Source organism: Zalophus californianus, chromosome 12 (assembly GCF_009762305.2).
Source record: "Zalophus californianus isolate mZalCal1 chromosome 12, mZalCal1.pri.v2, whole genome shotgun sequence".
Taxonomy (NCBI): Eukaryota; Metazoa; Chordata; class Mammalia; order Carnivora; family Otariidae; genus Zalophus; species Zalophus californianus.
In genome coordinates, this window is record NC_045606.1 from 93,799,592 (window position 1) to 93,818,514 (window position 18,923).

Consider the following 18,923-nt stretch of genomic DNA (forward strand, 5'->3'; position numbering starts at 1 on the left):
AAAATAGTTTTGCTATTCTAACAATATTTTGTTTGGCTTTCATGAAGTTTACTTTTTTAATACTGAAATATTAAAAAAAAGTTTTAAAGTATAACATGTGGTATATATATATATATATATATATATATATATATATATATATTTACAATGGAATATTACTCAGCCATCGGGGAAAGGATGAATACCTACCATTTACGTTGACATGGATGGAACTGGAGGGTATTATGCTGAGTAAAATACGTCAATCAGAGAAAGACAATTATCATGTGGTTTCACTCATATGTGGAATATAGGAAACAGCACAGAGAATCAAAGGGGAAAGGAGGGAAAACTGAATGGGGAGTCATCAGAGAGGAGAAAAACCATGAAATTAACTCTAGGAAACAAACTGAGGGTTGCTGGAGGGGAGATGGGTGGGAGGATGGGGTAACTGGGTGATGGGCATTAATGAGGGCACATGATGTGATGAGCACTAGGTGTTATATGCAACTGGTAAATTATGCATCTGAAACTAATGATGTACTATATGTTGAATAATTGAATTTATTTATTTATTTATTTAAATTTTATTATGTTATGTTAGTCACCATACAACACATCATTAGTTTTTGATGTGGTGATCCACGATCCATTGTTTTCGTATAACACCCAGTGCTCCATGCAGTACGTGCCCTCAATACCCATCACCAGGCTAACCAATCCCCTCTACCCCCTCCCCTCTAAAACCCTGTTTGTTTCTCAGAGTCCATAGTCTCTCATGGTTCATCTCTCCCTCTAATGCCCCCCCCCCTTTTTCCCTTCCTTCTCCAAATGTCCTCCATGCTATTCCTTATGTTCACAAATAAGTGAAACCGTATGATAATTGACTTTCTCTGCTCGACTTATTTGACTTAGCATAATCTCCTCCAGTCCCATCCATGTTGATGTAAAATTTGGGTATTCATCCTTTCTGATGGCTAAGTAATATTCAATTGTATATATGGACCACATCTTCTTTATCCATTCATCTGTTGAAGGGCATCTCGGCTCTTTCCACAGTTTGGCTATCGCGGACATTGCTGTGATGAACACTGGGGTGCATGTGGCCCTTCTTTTCACTACATCTGTGTCTTTGGGGTAAATACCCAGGAGTGCAATTGCTGGGTCATAGGGTAGCTCTATTTTTAAATTTTTGAGGCACCTCCACACTGTTTTCCAAAGTGACTGTACCAACTTGCATTCCCACCAACAGTGTAAGAGGGTTCCCCTTTCTCCAAAACCTCTCCAACATTTGTTGTTTCTTTCCCTGTCCATTTTTGCCATTCTAACTGGTGTAAGGTAGTATCTCAATGTGGTTTTGATTTGAATTTCCCTGATGGCTAATGATGATGAACACTTTTTCATGTGTCTGTTAGCCATTTGTATGTCTTCTTCAGAGAAGTGTCTTTTCATATCTTCTGCCCACTTTTTGACCTGATTATTTGTTTTTTGGGTGTTGAGTTTGAGAAGTTCTTTATAGATCTTGGATACCAGCCCTTTATCTGTGGTGTCATTTGCAAGTATCTTCTCCCATTCTGTGGGTTGCCTCTTTGTTTTGTTGGCTGTTTCCTTTGCTGTGCAGAAGCTTTTTATCTTGATGAAGTCCCGAAACTTCATTTTTGCTTTTGTTTCACTAGCTTTTGGAGCTGTATCTTGAAAGAAGTTGCTGTGGGCGATGTCAAGAGGTTACTGCCTATGTTCTCCTCTAAGATTTTGATGGATTCCTGTCTCACATTGAGGTCTTTCATCCACTTTGAGTTTATCTTTCTGTATGGTGTTAGAGAACGGTCGAGTTTCATTCTTCTGCATGTGGCTGTCCAATTTTCCCAGCACCATTTATTGAAGAGACTGTCTTTTTTCCATTGCATGTTTTTTTCCTGCTTTGTCAAAGGTTATTTGACCATAGAGTTGAGGGTCCATATCTGGGTTCTCTATTCTGTTCCATTGGTCTACGTGTCTATTTTTGTGCCAGTACCATGCTGTCTTGGTGATCACAGCTTTGTAATATAGCATGAAATCGGGCAACGTGATGCCCCCCGCTTTGTTTTTCTTTTTCAATGTTTCCTTGGCGACTTGGGGTCTTTTCTGATTCCATACAAATTTTAGGATTGTTTGTTCCAGCACTTTGAAAAATGTCATTGGAATTTTGATTGGGATGGCGTTGAAGTTATAGATTGCTCTGGGTAGCATAGACATTTTAACAATGTTTATTCTTCCGATCCATGAGCATGGAATCTTTTTCCATCTTTTTGTGTCTTCTTCAATTTCTTTCATGAGTGTTCTGTAGTTCCTAGAGGTATTCCGAGGTATCTTATGGTTTTTGATGCTAATTTCTCTTTCTACAGTTGCATTGTTAGTGTATAAGAAAGCAACTGATATCTGTGCATTGATTTTGTATCCTGCCACATTACTGAATTGCTGTATGAGTTCTAGTAATTTGGGAGTGGAGTCTTTTGGGTTTTCCACATAAAGTATCACGTCGTCTGCGAAAAGAGAGAGTTTGACTTCTTCTTTGCCAGTTTGAATACCTTTTATTTCTTTTTGTTGTTTGATTGCTGTTGCTAGGACTTCTAGTACTATGTTGATCAATAGTGGTGAGAGTGGGCATCCTTGACATGTTCCTGATCTTAAGGAAAATGCTCTCATCTTTTCCCCATTGAGGATGATATTTGCTGTGGGTTTTTCGTAGATGGATTTTATGAACTTGAGGAATGTTCCCTCTATCCCTATACTCTGAAGAGTTTTAATCAGGAAAGGATGTTGTATTTTGTCAAATGCTTTTTCTGCATCAATTGAGAGGACCATATGGTTCTTCTCCCTCCTCTTATTAATGTGTTCTCTCACACTGATTGATTTGCAACTGTTGAACCACCCTTGCATCCTGGGGATAAATCCCACTTGGTCGTGGTGGATGATCCTTTTCATGTATTATTGTATCCTATTAGCTAGGGTTTTGTTGAGGATTTTGGAATCCATATTCATCAGGGATATCGGTCTGAAATTCTCCTTTTTGATGGGGTCTTTGCCTGGTTTGGGGATTAAGGTAATGCTGGACTCATAGAATGAGTTTGGAAGTTTTCCTTCTGTTTCTATTTTTTGAAACAGCTTCAGTACAATAGGTGTTATTTCTTCTTTGAATGTTTGGTAGAACTCCCCAGGGAATCCATCAGGTCCTGGACTCTTGTTTTTTGGGAGGTTTTTGATCACTGCTTCAATCTCGTTACTGGTTATTGGCCTATTCAGGTTGTCAGTTTCTTCCTGTTTCAGTCTTGGCAGCTTATAGGTTTCCAGGAAGGCCTCCATTTCATCCAAATTGCTCAGTTTATTGGCATATAGTTGTTGATGATAATTTCTAATAATTGTGTCTATTTCCTTGGTGTTAGTCATGATCTCTCCCCTTTCATTCATAATTTTATTAATTTGGGTCCTTTCTCTTTTCTTTTGGATAAGTCTGGCCAGTGGTTTATCGATCTTATTAATTCTTTCAAAGAACCAACTTCTAGTTTCGTTGATCTGATCTGTGTTTCTGGTTTCTAATTCATTGATTTCTGCTCTAATTTTAATTATTTCTCTTCTAATGTGTGGTTTAGGCATTGTTTGTTGCTTTTTCTCTAGTTCTTTAAGGTGTAGAGTTAGTTGGTGAATTTGGGATTTTTCTATTTTTTTGAGTGAGGCTTGGATGGCTATGTATTTCCCCCTTAGGACCGCCTTTGCAGTATTCCATAGGTTTTGGACTGATGTGTTTTCGTTCTCATTGGTTTCCATGAAATGTTTAAGTTCTTCTTTGATTTCCTGGTTGACCCAAACATTCTTGAGCAGAGCGGTCTTTAGCTTCCAAGTGTTTGAATTTCTGCCAAATTTTTTTCTTGTGATTGAGTTCCAGTTTTAAAGCATTGTGGTCTGAGACTATGCAGGGAATAATCTCAATCTTTTGGTATCAGTTGAGACCTGATTTGTGACCCAGTATGTGGTCTATTCTGGAGAAAGTTCCATGTGCACTCGAGAAGAATGGGTATTCTGTTGTTTTAGGGTGGAATGTTCTGTAAATATCTATGAGGTCCATCTGGTCCAGTGTATCATTCAAAGCTCTTGTTTCCTTGTTGATTTATCTGTCCATTGCTGAGAGTGGAGTATTGAGGTCTCCTACAATTAATGTATTGTTATCAATATGACTCTTTATTTTGGTTAACAGTTGGCTTATGTAGATGGCTGCTCCCATGTTGGGGGCATAGATATTTACAATTGTTAGATCTTCTTGTTGGATAGACCCTTTAAGAATGATATAGTGTCCTTCTGTGTCCCTAATTACAGACTTTAGTTTAAAATCTAATTTGTCTGATATAAGAATTGCTACCCCAGCTTTCTTTTAAGGTCCGCTGGCATGGAAGATGGATCTCCATCCGTTCACTTTCAGTCTGGATGTATCTTTAGGTTCAAAATGAGTCTTTTGTAGACAGCATATCGATGGGTCCTGTCTTTTTATCCAATATGCAACCCTGTGCCATTTTATGGGAGCATTTAGGCCATTCACGTTGAGAGTGATTATTGAAAGATATGAATTAACTGTCATCATGTTGCCAGTGAAGATGTTGTTTTTATAGATTGTCCCTGCAAATTTCTGTTGTATATCACTCTTAGGGTCTTTCTCCTTTTACAGCACCACCCTTAATATTTCTTGCAGGGCCGGCTTAGTGGTCGCATATTCTTTCAGTTTCTGCCAGTCGTGGAAGCTCTGCATCTCTCCATCCATTCTAAATGACAGCCTTGCCGGATAAAGTATTCTTGGCTGCATGTTCTTCTCATTTAGTACCCAGAATATGTCTTGCCAGGCCTTTCTGGCTTGCCAGGTCTCTGTGGATAGGTCTGATGTTATTCTGATATTCCTCCCTCTGTACGTAAGGAATCTCTTCCCCCTAACTGCCCTTAACATGGTTTCCTTGCTTCTAAGATTTGCAAGTTTTACTATTACATGCCGGGGGGTTGGCCTGTTGTCCTTGACCTTGGGAGGGGTCCTCTCTGCCTCTAGGACATGAATGTTTCTTTCATTCCCCAGATTAGGGAAGGGAAGTTCTCAGCTATGATTTGCTCAAATACATCTTCTAGTCCACTCTCTCTCTCTCTCCACTCCCTCCAGGATTCCAATTATTCTGACATTGGAACGCTTCATGGTGTCACTTATTTCTCTGATTCTATCTTCATGGATTCTGAGTTGTTTTTCCCTGGCCTCCTCTTTTCCCTTTTTATCTATTATATTGTCTTCCAGGTCGCTTATTCTTTCTTCTGCCTCACTTACCCTAGCTGTTAGATTATCTAGATTGGATTGGATTTCATTGATAGCATTTTTAAGTTCTGCCAATTCAGCTTTCATTTCTGCCCTTAGAGACTCTATGTTGCCATTAATTGATTTCTCCATTCTAGCTATTGTCTTCACAACTGCTACCCTGAATTCCATTTCTGACATCTTGGTTATATCTGCATCCATTTGTAAATCTGTGGCATAAGTCATAATCTCTGAGTCTTTTCTATTTTGGGGGTTCCTCCTCCTAGTCATTCTGTTGATGGGTGTTTGAGGGAATGTATGAGTCCAAATTATTGACCAGAACCCAAGCAAGATGCACCTGTTTTCTTGGGACTTTAGGGTTGCTGGCCTCTTATTTTCCCAGCCTGTCTTCTGGGGGAGGGGCCTGCCCCGCTGTGACTCAGGCAGCCCTGTTTGGGCGGAGTTGCCCTGCTCCCCTGTGGTGGGGGATGGCCTCCGCGGGAATCAGTTTTTGGGGCTTTTGTTCTCTGGCGGCTTTCCCTGATGGTTTTCCGCTTCTCTTCGGTGAGTTAGAGCAGAAGAGACCACAGTCTGTTCTTCAGTGAGCTCTCCAGGCCACACTCTCTCCGTTTCTGTCTGTGCTGCTATAAACTGCAGCGGCCTGGGTTGTGCGCCCCTCCGCAGCGCCCCCAGTCCTGCCTCCAGCTCCAAGCACGTCTCTGTCCTTTGTGCTTCTAAAACCGCCAGCTGCCCCCAGATTGCACGCCGCGACCGGGCCGCACCGGGTTTCTGCCCCGGGGGCTGCCCTAAAGTCCTTTCCCCACCCCTACTGGTCTGCGAGTCTGTGCCCTGTCCCCAGCGCGTGAGGCTGTCGCTCACCGGCGGCGTAGGATCCCCATGGCCAGGCTCCCTCCCGCTGCCGTTTACCCTCTGATATCTGCCCACGGAATCACGGCTCCCTGCTTCCTACCTCGAAACCAACTGCCTGCGATATTCTGTTTGTAGAGATCCAGATCTTCTTGCATCTCAGGCTGGTTTCATGGGTGCTCAGAGTGGTCTGGGAGATATCCAGCTCAATTCCGGGGCCCAGTTGAAATAGGGTGCCCTACTCCTCTGCCATCTTTCCTTCTCCCTCTGAATAATTGAATTTAAATAAAAAGAATCAAGTAATCTCTCTACATCTACATCGTGGGACTCAAACTCACAATCCTGAGATCAAGAGTCACATATTCTACCAACTGAGCCAGCCACGTGCCCTGATACTTCGATATTTTCACCCAGATGAAAAGGTATCTGATATTTGCTTCAAAATAATCCAAGGTTAGGGAGAGAAGTAAGTAGAATAAAGAAAAAATGAGATTGGTCATGAGTTGATAACTTTTTAAATCTAGCTGATGGGTGTGTACATGAAGGATTGTTAGTTATTCATTTTACTTATGTGACATTTGAGCTTGTCCATTTGAAAATTACTAGCTATAAATTAAATAAAACTCAAATCTAAAATTGTTTTCCTTTCTTTGCAGATGGCAAGAAAGAAGTTGAAAGATTTCACGACTTTGGAGCTTATGCTCAGTGTTCTTCTGCTTCTGGTGTTTATCATCACTATTCCTCTGTTTGTGCTTTCAGCTAAAGATTCTTTGGAATCACAAGGTAACAAGGAACTCTGATGTTCACCCTCCATGTGTTGCTCTTCCCAGAGCAGAAACTTCATGAGTGGCAGGAACGTGATGTTCTCTTGTCCATTGTTGTGAGTGCGTGTGTGTATGGGGGAGGGGAGAGTTACATGTGTGTCTGTGAACCCCTGACTGGAGGTGTGACAGCTCACTAGGTAGTCACTGTAGGCCTAAGCCGATACTTTTTTTTTTTTTTTAAGATTTTATTTATTTATTTGAGAGAGAGAGAGAATGAGAGATAGAAAGCATGAGAGGGAAGAGGGTCAGAGGGAGAAGCAGACTCCCCGCCGAGCAGGGAGCCCGATGTGGGACTCGATCCCGGGACTCCAGGATCATGACCTGAGCCGAAGGCAGTCGCTTAACCAACTGAGCCACCCAGGCGCCCAAGCCGATACTTTTATTTCCCAGTTAGCACAGTGCAGGATTCCACAATTGACCCTTGAAATAAATTTGCTGAACTGCATTGAATAATTCTCATTTCATTAACAATATAATTAACCTTTATTAACCAATTACCCCTTATATGCAAGGCATTTGAATAAGTATATAATCAAAGTATTTTAGGCCAAAGTTCTGATTCTTTAAAAAGTAACAACTAGGGGCACCTGGGTGGCTCAGATGGTTGGACGTTTGCCTTCAGCTTGGGTCATGATCCCAGGGTCCTGGAAGGAGCCCTGCATCGGGCTCCCTGCTGAGCAGGGAGCTGGCTTCTCCCTCTCCCTCTGCCTGCTACTCCCTCTGCTTGTGCTCTCTCTCTCTCTGTCAAATAAAAAATAAAAAATCTTAAAAAAAAAGTAACAACTACCAGAGTTATTTATTGAAACGTTTATTGAACTGTCTTATTCTGAAAGAGGGGCTGGATTGTGCCGAGTTATCCCTGACTTCTCACCTGTCGTCTAGGAACAGTTTCTATGAACCAAGTGATGAAGGGTCAGTCTGTGGCTAGAAGAAGACTTCTCTGCTCCCACTCCCTCTGTCCCAGCCCTGACAATTTTTACTTTTGCGGGGAGTTAGATCAAGTAATCTCAAAGATTGTTTAACTCTTAAAATTCCATGGCTTTGAAGATGGAACTAAAACCCTTATGCAGAAAGTGGCACAAATATGGAGCTCTCTCAATCCACCACTTTTGAATTGGAACAGAAATGGAACTAATTAAAAGCCTCATTGTTCTGTCTTAATGTCCTTATTAACTTATTGCAGAGTGACTTAAAGAAATCTCACTTCCTTATTTTAGAATGCAATAAATGTGTCTTTTATTTGACTGATTTTAAAATCTGAATCAAAGCCTTTGGGCAGATCCCTACGGCCAATTTTTAGAGTGGTGGCCTTCCTTTATATTTTTGTCGTATGAGACTTTATATTTACATAAGAATGTCATCACTCAGAAGTGTTCCTTGTTGAGGGAAAGCCCGTTGATGAAACAACTGCAACTGAGAAAACATACACCGCCCATGTTCTGTGCACAAACATATTGTGAACCAGTTGCTGGGGGTGGAAGTAAAGGATCAGAGCAATCTGCAAACTTTTCTGTAAAGGGCCAGGTACTTAATACTTCAGATTCGGCAGGCCATATAGTCTCTGTCACAACTAATTAATTTTGCCATAGCACAAAAACAGCTATGGATAATACATTAAAAAGTGGGTGTGGCCGTGTTCCAGCAATACTTGATTTAAAAATCAGGCTGTGACCTGAGTTGGTCCACAAGCTATAGTTTGCTGACCTCTGGACTAGAGAAGGTAGATTTGGTTCTTACTTTGGTGGTGACCTTTTTTTTGATCTAATGGTGGAGCCAAACTCCTTCCTGGTGGCGGAAGGAGATGATGCAGTATATACAGAGGTAAATGCAGTCAGCAAGAACTAATGAGGCTTTCTAAAGTGAATGTGTACATTTCAAGGACCTCAGGGTGAAGCCCAATCAGTAGTTGACTTCATATATATGGAGGTGTTGAGAACTGTGACAATCATGCTAAATGCTTGTGATATTAGACCTGTCTGATGGTCATTTTATGTTTGTTTTTGGGATTATCCCAGATCCTGGAGCAACAGTTACCCCAGATCCTGGGACAACAAGTACCACCCCTGATCCTGCTACGTGCCCAGTAGTAAGTGAAGTGGAACGGATAAATTGCATCCCTGACCAGCCACCAACAAAGGTTTGAATTACGGATCCTGTTTTCATTTAAGAGTTTATGCTGTTGGATAGTTTTTGTTGTTGTTGTTAATTTGTTTGTTTTCTGTTTATAACTCCTGGAGAACTGTTTGCATTGCAGCTCTTTGTGGCTCAGGCAAATGAATCCTGGATCCATGCTTGTGTGTCAATGCAGCTTTGGGAGAGGAAGAGTGAGAAAATTCCTTTGGGTTGACAGATTAAATTAAATATGAATTTCAGATAAAGCATGAATACGTTTTTAGCATAAGAATGTCCCATGCAAGATTTGGGACTTACTTCTACTAAAAATGGATTTGTCTTTTATCTGGCAACCCTACTTTGTTACTAGTTCTCTCTGATTCTGTTACTGCCTCTGTTTCTTGCCTTTTCTTTCCTTTTCTCTGTCTAGAGAGACTTCCAAAGGCTGTCTCGGATCTACAATGAAAAGTGATACACATGCATAAAACATTATTTAAAATAAGGACAAAGTTTTAAGAGCCATGTTTTGGAAGGAAGAAGATAATAAATACCAGATGAAAGATAGTGCAGACAACTGGGTATTTACGGCAGTATTTCTTGATCATCAACTGAAGTCCGGCTGAATAGTGAATTCAAAATAGAAGAGGTCTATAAACAAAGTGATGGATGAGGAAATTGTGGGGCACACACATGACATATCAAGTGGTCCCATATGACCAAGATACAGGGTGGGTGTCAGAGAGAAGATAATGCCTAAGGAGGTAAGGTAAATTAGAGCTTGACGAGAGAGGACCATTAATGTACCGCTTTGTTGATAGGAAAGGGAAGTTGTGGTCTAGATATGCTGCACCTAAGCAGAATGTTTGGTCTAGATATCCTGCACCCAAGCAGGATGTTTGGTAGGATGTAGGTTTGCAGAAAGTTGATCCACACCCATTCACTTGCCCCTGTCAAAGTGTGCTAGGAACCCCATTGCTTGGAAGCCCAGCTAGAAGACTAATGCATCCTCAGTCTGTTCATTCTCCTACAACACCCCATCTTGATACTGACTATTGAACTTCAGATGTCGTTATTGCACCAGTAATGTTTCTTTGGGGTTTTATTGTAAGACTTTTCACAAAATTTCTGTGGTATCAAGATTATAGTTCAGTAAATGAACTTTGCTTTTTTTTATATGTTGTACCAACCGAATTAATTTATGACCCTTGGCATTCATTCACTGGCCTGCTCCTCTTTAGCTCAGCCAGAGAGAAATGCGCTGGGAGTACTTTCAATGGCCTGTTTTTTCATAGAAGTTATATCTTGGGCATTTTGGCGCATGTTTTAAATATCCTGAGTGCTATATGCTGTTCCAGATTGTTGTTGAGAGGCTGAGTCTATGGATAATGATGTATTTATATAATGTATATGTAAAAGAGACATAGATGGCTGTGTGGAGTAGAGAAGTGGGAAGAAATTATGAATATGATACCAGGCTAGTGGAATGTCCAGTGTTGAGGCCATTGCAGTACCATTTTATCACTCCTATCTCTTCCTCTCCTCCAAGGTTACTTATAAAGAACTAACAGTATAAATTTCCCTTCAGGTAATTCTTTGTTGTAGATCCCATTGTTTTTAATTCCTAATAATGTGAGGGAATCCTATAAATCTCTAAAGCCACATGGAATACTCTTCAGAGACATCTTGGGAGAGAATGAACTCAAAGAGTCTTCCATGAGTCTCAGGGGGAAAAAAGGGATGGCTCAGTTATCAAAATCTCTAGCCTGATCTTTAGTTTTGGGCTTGCAGCTGGTTGCAGGGCATCTCACTTGGGTGTCCCACGATCATCTCGCCTCAACTTGTCACTCCTCATCAAATCTGCTTTTCCTCCTCAACCATCAGATTCTGTTCATACTTCTGTTATGCTTCTCATCTCAGTGGCAGAAACAGCAGAACTCTTGCCTGCCTCTTCCCTTCAAGCCCTTTGGCCAATGTTTCATGTATTTTAAACATTTTCCTTAACAATGTTTTCCAGAATAAGCACTTCATTTCCCTTCTCACTATGGTCATGCTGGGCCTTCACCACCTCACAGGTGGCTTATTCCCACAGATTCCCAGTGCCTCTTCTGAATTCCATTTCTCCCTGCCTGTTCCATTACAGGATTGAAACTGCCCACTTGAACATCTTACTTTCATTGTATTGCTACCCAGCTTGAGTACTTATAGTCTTCATCACTGTTTATTCGGTCAAGTTCAAATACTCAGTCTGTCATCTTAGACCCTATTTAAACTTTGTGCCTCTCAAGCTGCACATAGGCCATTCTCCCATACAGATTTTAGAGACAACTCTCTGTACTTATCCAAAACCTATCCGTTCTGAAAGAGCATATCACTTTCTACTTCCTTGTGAGGGCTTCTACCCACAATCCCAGAACAGTTGAGAACAGTTTACAGTAAGTCCTTTCTATGGTTAACAATAGTACTAATAATAATCTTTATGATGATATTTGAGAAGTTACCATATTTCTTATTCAGAAAATTTTGTCATATTTTATAGCAGACATACTCGGTAATTATTATTTACTTATTGGCTTGTAATATATTTTTGCAAATTCCATTTTCTTATCAATAAGTGTTTAATGAGTCAAGTTTTATGAATATCAGCAAGCAAATTGCATTTTGCAAAGATCATTATGAATCCCCACCTTCAAAATTACTCTGTGTTTACACAGCATTAGGTAAGAGCCATGATACAGTGCTAGGAGGAGCGGTGAGCTATCAGGTCCTGCGTACAGACTTAAGTTTATGCTCTGTGCCTTGAACTGGTAGTGTAGCCCTTGGGCAGAAGAGTGTTAGGGGAGCCCCAGTACCAGGTTCTAGTTCTGGCTTTGCTCCTGAAAAACTCTGTGATTTGATCACTAAGTCTTGTTTCCTTGCAGACTATCAAATCTTTGTCAGTGAAATGAGGCAGTGTGCTCAGGTCAATCCGTCCATTAAATCAATGCCTTCTGAGCGTGAGCCAGGAGCTCTACTAAACTCTGTGCTTCCCACGATTTTAGAATAGTGACCTCTAAGGTATTGGCAGATGACATGTGATAATTGACATGATAAATTTTTTTCTAAGGTCTCATTTTGTGTTTCCCATATGTTCTGTTTCATTATATGCTGCTCCCTACCTGTCCCCCACCCCATCCCCATATCCGTGTCGTCTTTCCTTAGTTTTTTTTTGTATTGAGGACTTTTTCCCCTGAGTTTTTAATACTGTATTGGAAGTTACGCATGCTGTATTATTTCAGCAATTCCTCTTAGATTTAAATTCTCACCTGAACTTAGAGGGACATTTGTATCTTGGGTCCAATTCTTCTCTTTATGCCCCTTCGGTCCTGTTCACACCATCATTTTGTAAAGCTTTTCGCTACAGCGATTTTCCTAGGTTTCACATCTTTTTACTCTCCTGTTTATGTGCACCACGCTTCTCTTTCCACTCCTCGTGACTGCTTAGGGCCACGGCAGGAACTGGTATTTTCAAGTTGCCCAACAGAGACTATTCACTTTTCTGGCTGCTTTGGCCACTCTTTGATCTTTGCCCCTTCCAGTTCAATGAAGAAATCATTAAGCTCTGGGCAGCATGCAGAAACCATCTGTTTAACACCCTTTTTGGCACCTTTCTCTTTGCCTGATGTACTGAGGTTTCATCTGAGTGGGTTTTGAAAGGAAAAAACCCCCAAAACCTGTTGATTGAAGTGGATTTCCCAGTGCAGCCCAATCCTGCAGCCACGTCGTCCACAGATGGACATGGTTTTCCATCCTTAAATTAGTATCCACATAAAAATAAGCATGTGTTTAGATCCATTTGTTCATATACCTCAGCCATTTTTTTTTTGTCTTATCATTTGCAAAGCAAGGCCACGTCCTCCTGAAAATGTGCTTAACAGAAACTCCACCCAGAGTATAGAAAAAAGAGAGTGGATAGCAAGAGAACTAAGTTTTGGTGCTTGCCTTCCCAATAGCTAACTGAGTAACCTTTGGCCCGTCATTTCACCTCTGTGAACTTCTGCCTGTCTCAGGCTCTTCATCTGTAAAATATGTAGCAGGATATAGTAGTTATTTATTGCTTTGTGACAGATTATCCCAAAACTTCATGGCTTAACACAACAAACATAATTTTCTCACATATTTTTATGGTCACAAATCTGGCTTTGATATAGCTGGATGTTTTGGCTCAAAGTATTTTAGAAAACTGCAATCAAGGCGTCTGCTGGGACTGTGCATGATCCCTTTTAGGCTCATTCATATGATTGTGAGCAGGATCGAGATCCTCCAGGATTGTTGGATGAGAGTCTCAGTTCCTGGAAGGCCACTGGCCAGAGACCTCCCTTAGTCCCTTGCCGTGGGCTCTAGTAGAGCAAGGGAAAGAGAGGAAGCCAGACAGGAGACATAATCTTTCTGTGCTCTAATCTTAGAAGCAAGATCCCATTATTTTTGCTTTATTCTGTTCGTTACAAGTCACTAGGTCTAGTCCACACTCAAGAGGAAGAGGCTTCTTTGTACTTTTTTGTAGTTACCCTGGTGCCCCTCCCAAATAAATTAGTTGACGTGAGAAAGGGATTGTGTTCATTTTAATCTCCCCTCGATTCTGTCATTAATTGTGGTATAAAGCGGGCACCTTTCTTAACTAAAAATTAGAATTTCTTTGGGTCTCAAGGAACAATTACTTTCTGCTTTGGGAGAAGTTGAGAGACTGTGTATATATGTATGTATCTATCACATATACGTCACACATACACACATAATAGACATATTTGAAAGTCAAAACTGATTTGATTTCAAAGCTTCTGAATAAAGCAAAGTCCTTTTTTTCTTTTTTTTTTTTTAAATACCCAGACTAATATAAGTGAAGCTGCATTTGCAATTTTAAGTTACTGGTGATATAACTATATTGTAGTTTAGGATATTTAAATGAAGTTGCCAGTTTTATTGTGATGGCAGATATGGGACTCCATTGCAGTCCCTATATTATTATAAATTAACAATAACAGGGTAGGACATTGGGCAGAAAAATTAGTTTTGAGTACAAGCTGTGCATTGACTGGGATAAAGCACAGTTTCTCTAAATATCATAAAATGAGGTTAATGATACCACAAGCTCAAAATATATTTATAAATGATGATGTTCTACAAATAAATGGAATTATTTGATTAATCTCTTATTTCAGGCCACATGTGATCAGCGTGGGTGCTGCTGGAGACCTCAGGGGACCATAAGTGTGCCCTGGTGCTACTATTCTAAAAGTCATGGTTATCAAATGGAGGGTGACCTTGTCAAAACAAATGCAGGTAAGCCAGACAATGAGGCGGGAGCTCCAGACACTCTGTTCGCTGCAGAGGAAAGCCTTAGTGGCCTGCAGAGTATCACACACCACCACCTATGACAGAAGGTGGGCACTGTTCTTAAGCCAGGGCTAGGATCTATTTTGGCATCAAGGAAAAAAAAATCCAGTCTTGGGAGTTAAGACACATGGTCTATTCCTGGCTCTACTTTATGTCCCTTGGTAACCTTGTACAAACATCATGATGTCTTTGGTCCCCAAGTTTCTAACTTTTAAAGAGAGGGATTTGAACTTAGTAACCTCTGAGACTACTTACAACTCTAATACGATGTGATTTTGATGATATGGAAACAATTCCAATTTCATAAACATTTTTATGAAAGTTAGCTAGTCACTGTCAGTGTTCATGGACTAAATGTCTCCTCTTCTTTCTCCCACCCCAAGATGCAGAGGATAATAGTGAACATTCTGGGAGATAATAGAGGGTGACTACTTTGGGAAGCTCTTAACATAAAGGAAGAGGCATGCTGCCCCTCCAAGGGTCTTGGCCTGATGGTCTTTTCTAATATAGTCTCAATTCTCACCTGGCTTATCACAGAAAATGGGAGATGGTTTCAGCATATATGATCACCTGTAATGTAAAATGAAAATAACTGAGAAGGAACGATGTGTGTGTGTGTGTGTGTGTGTGTGCGTGTGTGTGTGTGTGTATCAATGTCTAAGAGTGTAAAGGGTATGTGGTTAATGCCGAATGGCTGATGGACTGATGGAATGAGAATTAGGCCTTTTGGGGGAGGTTTCAAGCTGATTTTGTAAGCGAGAAGCATGGGTAAGATAATGACAGTGCCTAGCTTTACAATCTGGCCCAAAGTAACAAATGATGGGTAGACATCTATCTCTTCCCTTCTTTTGAGAAAGAAAGGCTTTTTACGCCCCTTTGACATAGATATGGCTACTTCTTGTGAGTTTACACAGCCAGCTATGTAAACCTTTTTCCCTCTACATACTAGGATTCACAGCCCAGTTGAAAAGGTTGCCTTCTCCATCCTTATTTGGAAATGATGTCAACAATGTCCTTCTCACAGCAGAATACCAGACGTCCAATCGTTTCCACTTTAAGGTTGTGGTTTGTTTATTCTTTAAAAATATTTTTGGAAAAGTGCTCATTCTCTACCTGATGGCTGCAGTTACTTCAAGATTGACGATGTTGCTAATGGAAGCATTTTTCTCTACAGACATTATTCTTACTTAGTACCTATATGTTGAAGGCGTTTGTAGCCTTCCTTCAGTGTGATAACTTCCTGAATATAGATTATAGAGTCAACCGGTGAAATTTGGCTTTTATTTATTTGCCCCTGATACCATGTGAAATGTAGTCAGGAGGGAAAAGAAAAAGAATGATCACAGCTGTGAAAATTCTAGAGCTAGTTCATCTCTGTAGACTTACAATGTCTATTTATACCAAAAAACTAACTTCTGTCCAAGTGTTAAACATTTGAATTTGGTAATATAATGGATATGTCTGCCTCGGACATCATGCCATTTGGATCAGTGCCTGAGTTCAGGACCATGAGCATAGTCATTGGGAAGCACTGCTGTTGGTAGGGAGGTTTCCACTTTGGAAATACTGAGGAGTTTTTATTTTGGCTTTCTTTCCCTTCATGTCCTGGGCAGCTAACTGACCAGAGCAAGGACAGGTACAAAGTACCTCATGAACATGTGCAACCCTTCAAAGGAGATGCTGCTTCTCCCTTGACCTATGAAGTTATGGTCTCCAAACAGCCATTTAGCATCAAAGTGATCAGAAGAAGTAATAATCGTGTTCTGTAAGTTTTGAAAACCTGTCTGGGGATCTGAGTAGGAAGGACATGGGAGAGAGAGGTCTGCAAGCCTAAGGAAGGGTGCGTGCATTGCAACAATGCTCCTGAAGGTTGTGAGCCCACTGTTGGTGACCAGACTCTCCAAATGTATACTTTCTTCTGCCTTCCTCTTTCCTCCTCCTCCTGCGGCTGCTGCTTCTTTTTTTGTTGTTGTGGTTATTACTAAGCATTATTATGGGCCAGGCACTGGGCTGGGTCCTTTTTTCTTTCATTTTTTATTACTGTGTGAGCATTTCTTCCGCCTTATTTTTCCCTTTCCTCCATCCATCTTACCACGTATCCACCAGTAACTATTTATGGAACATCTATTATAATGTAAGAATAATATTTTGGCCATGTAGTAGTGTATCTAAGGGAAAAAGCCCTGATCTCTTGGTGTCCATGGGAAAACATCACTGGAGGGCAAATGGGGCCAGTGAAAGCAGGGGATATGAGTCATTAAAATGTAAGGGACAATTTTCTAAAAGGTTGTGTCCTCTCCACTCTACTTACCCACTTGTCCCTGCATTTTGCATCGGAGTCTAGGTTGGACTCAGGCATCGGACCCCTCCTGTTTGCCGATCAGTTCCTGCAGCTCTCCACCCGATTGCCCAGTGCTAACGTGTACGGTCTGGGAGAACAGGTGCATCAACAGTACCGGCATGATTTGAATTGGAAGACCTGGTCCATGTTTGCCAGGGACACAACCCCCAATAGGGTAAGTTTTTAGGATGGGCCCCTCTGCACTGAAGGTCAGCCTCATTCTTGAAGATAACTCCTAGCAGTACAGAATAATAGTTAAGAGTGAGATTCTAGGGTGAGGCTGTTTAGGTTTGAATTCCACGCACCAGTTATGTGGTTCTGGGTGAGTTACTTCTATGCGTCTCCAGTTTCTCATCTATAAAACAAGGGGAATATACTTCCCTTGTAGGGTTGTGATGGGAATTAAAGGGATTTATCCATATAGAGTCTCTAGAAGAGTGTCTGCCACAAAAAAGTGCTCAGTAAATGCCAACTACTCTTCATTTTATTTTCCTTTTCAACTAACTGGTTGTGGAGAAAACATTACTAATATTGACTCTGCACAATAGGTGGGTTATTATCTCCATATATTTTAGGTTGACCTTTCTAAATCACCAACTTATAGCAGGTTTGTCAGCAAAATAGGATAAAATAGCAACTAAAATACTGTCTTGCTCATTCCTGTACGAATAATGTTTGGGGCAGTGAAAGAATAAAAGAAATAGAGTGTTGTTATTGTTTTGTTTGATTTTGTTTTAGTTTTAGTTTTTATATTGTTTTGACTGTGAAAATCTAAATCAGAGTTACTTCCTAGGCTCAGCAATATTACCTACAGCTCTTGTTCAGCCAATTTCCTGATTAAGCAGAACTAGTTTCTGGATAAAGGAGATCATTGGAATAATTTATTAAGTGATTCTTTTAATACACGATCTCTGTTTACCAAAAGAACCCTAAAAAATTAAGCATAATTGACTCCATTTAAGAGGCAAGAAATTGAGGCTCAGAAATAGCCCAATGTTTAAAAAAGGTTTGAAGTAACAGAGATAGGATCTAACCCCTGGCCTGTGTAATGTAAAGCCCATGCTCTTTACTGTACCATATGCCTATCAGAAAGACAGAAAAGGTGTTGAGTCAGAGCGGTTCATCTGGTAATTATTTAATAAGGAGCCTGAGACCTTTGCTACTCAAATGGGTATCACCATGTGAGAAATGTGGGCTCCTTCTTCCTTTGAATTAGAATCCGCATTTAACTAAGATTCATATCTCATTTCTCTGCACACCAAATTTTAGGAAATGCTATTCTAGAGCAGTGATTTCAAACATTTCTACTCATTGGAATCACCTGGAGAAATTTAACAAAATATCAATGCCTGCTTCCACCCCCAGGGATTCTGTTTTAATTGGACTGGATGCAGCCCCAGGTTGAGAACTACTGTTCCAAAGTCTTAGACGGTCAGCTCGAGTTCTATAAAGTCTAGACTTTAGAAAGCCTGGAAGACCAAGATATCTTGAGTACAGCTGCCTCTAGTTGCATATTAGAAAGATGTCAGATTCATATTAAGGCTTGGTGGAGCTTTTGTAGATGGGGTTAGGTTAAGCCTCTTTGAGAGAAGAGATTCTTTGAACTACGGTTTCAAAACTCTTCTCCCACATTTTGACAGATAGCACAAGCTCTCACATTTCTACTAGATAAATGGTCATAACTGGCTCAGTTCAATAAGAGAATACTAATTCACTTGGTTGACATCAACCAAATCTAGACTTGATATGTTAAAGATTTATCTGTGTCTTCTTTGACCAGGAGTTCCCTGTCAGTTACTCACATGATTAACACTGATTTCTTAAGTCATTTCTAGCCATTTGGGGTTTAGATTATTAGATGGTAAGTTTATTTTTAATTTTCTTTCTGCAGGATGGAACTAACTTATATGGTACACAGACATTCTTCCTGTGTCTTGAAGATGCTAGTGGATTGTCCTTTGGAGTGTTTCTGATGAACAGTAATGCCATGGGTAAGAGACTAAAGGGATAGTCATGAAAAAATGCATAAGAGCAGTTTTCAGCACTATGATAAAAGGAATGGAGTCCTTTAAGAATGGCAGAGCCATAGCTCAGGGACTTGCATGTTCTCTGATTGTCCCATCCCTCGTTC

The 18,923-nt window shown here is 40.5% G+C and overlaps 1 protein-coding gene across 3 annotated transcripts in view; it reads left to right on the forward strand.

The window, feature by feature from the left end:
- The window catches only part of MGAM (maltase-glucoamylase), an 86,437-nt gene that overhangs the window by 10,573 nt on the left and 56,941 nt on the right, over window positions 1-18,923 (forward strand). For all 3 annotated transcript variants that reach the window (XM_027575002.2, XM_027575001.2, XM_027575000.2), the window contains exons 2-8: window positions 6,802-6,928; window positions 8,985-9,106; window positions 14,277-14,397; window positions 15,401-15,510; window positions 16,065-16,216; window positions 16,796-16,967; window positions 18,684-18,783. In XM_027575002.2, the coding sequence (XP_027430803.1) occupies window positions 6,802-6,928; window positions 8,985-9,106; window positions 14,277-14,397; window positions 15,401-15,510; window positions 16,065-16,216; window positions 16,796-16,967; window positions 18,684-18,783 (904 nt within the window). The remainder of the gene's footprint in view (window positions 1-6,801; window positions 6,929-8,984; window positions 9,107-14,276; window positions 14,398-15,400; window positions 15,511-16,064; window positions 16,217-16,795; window positions 16,968-18,683; window positions 18,784-18,923) is intronic.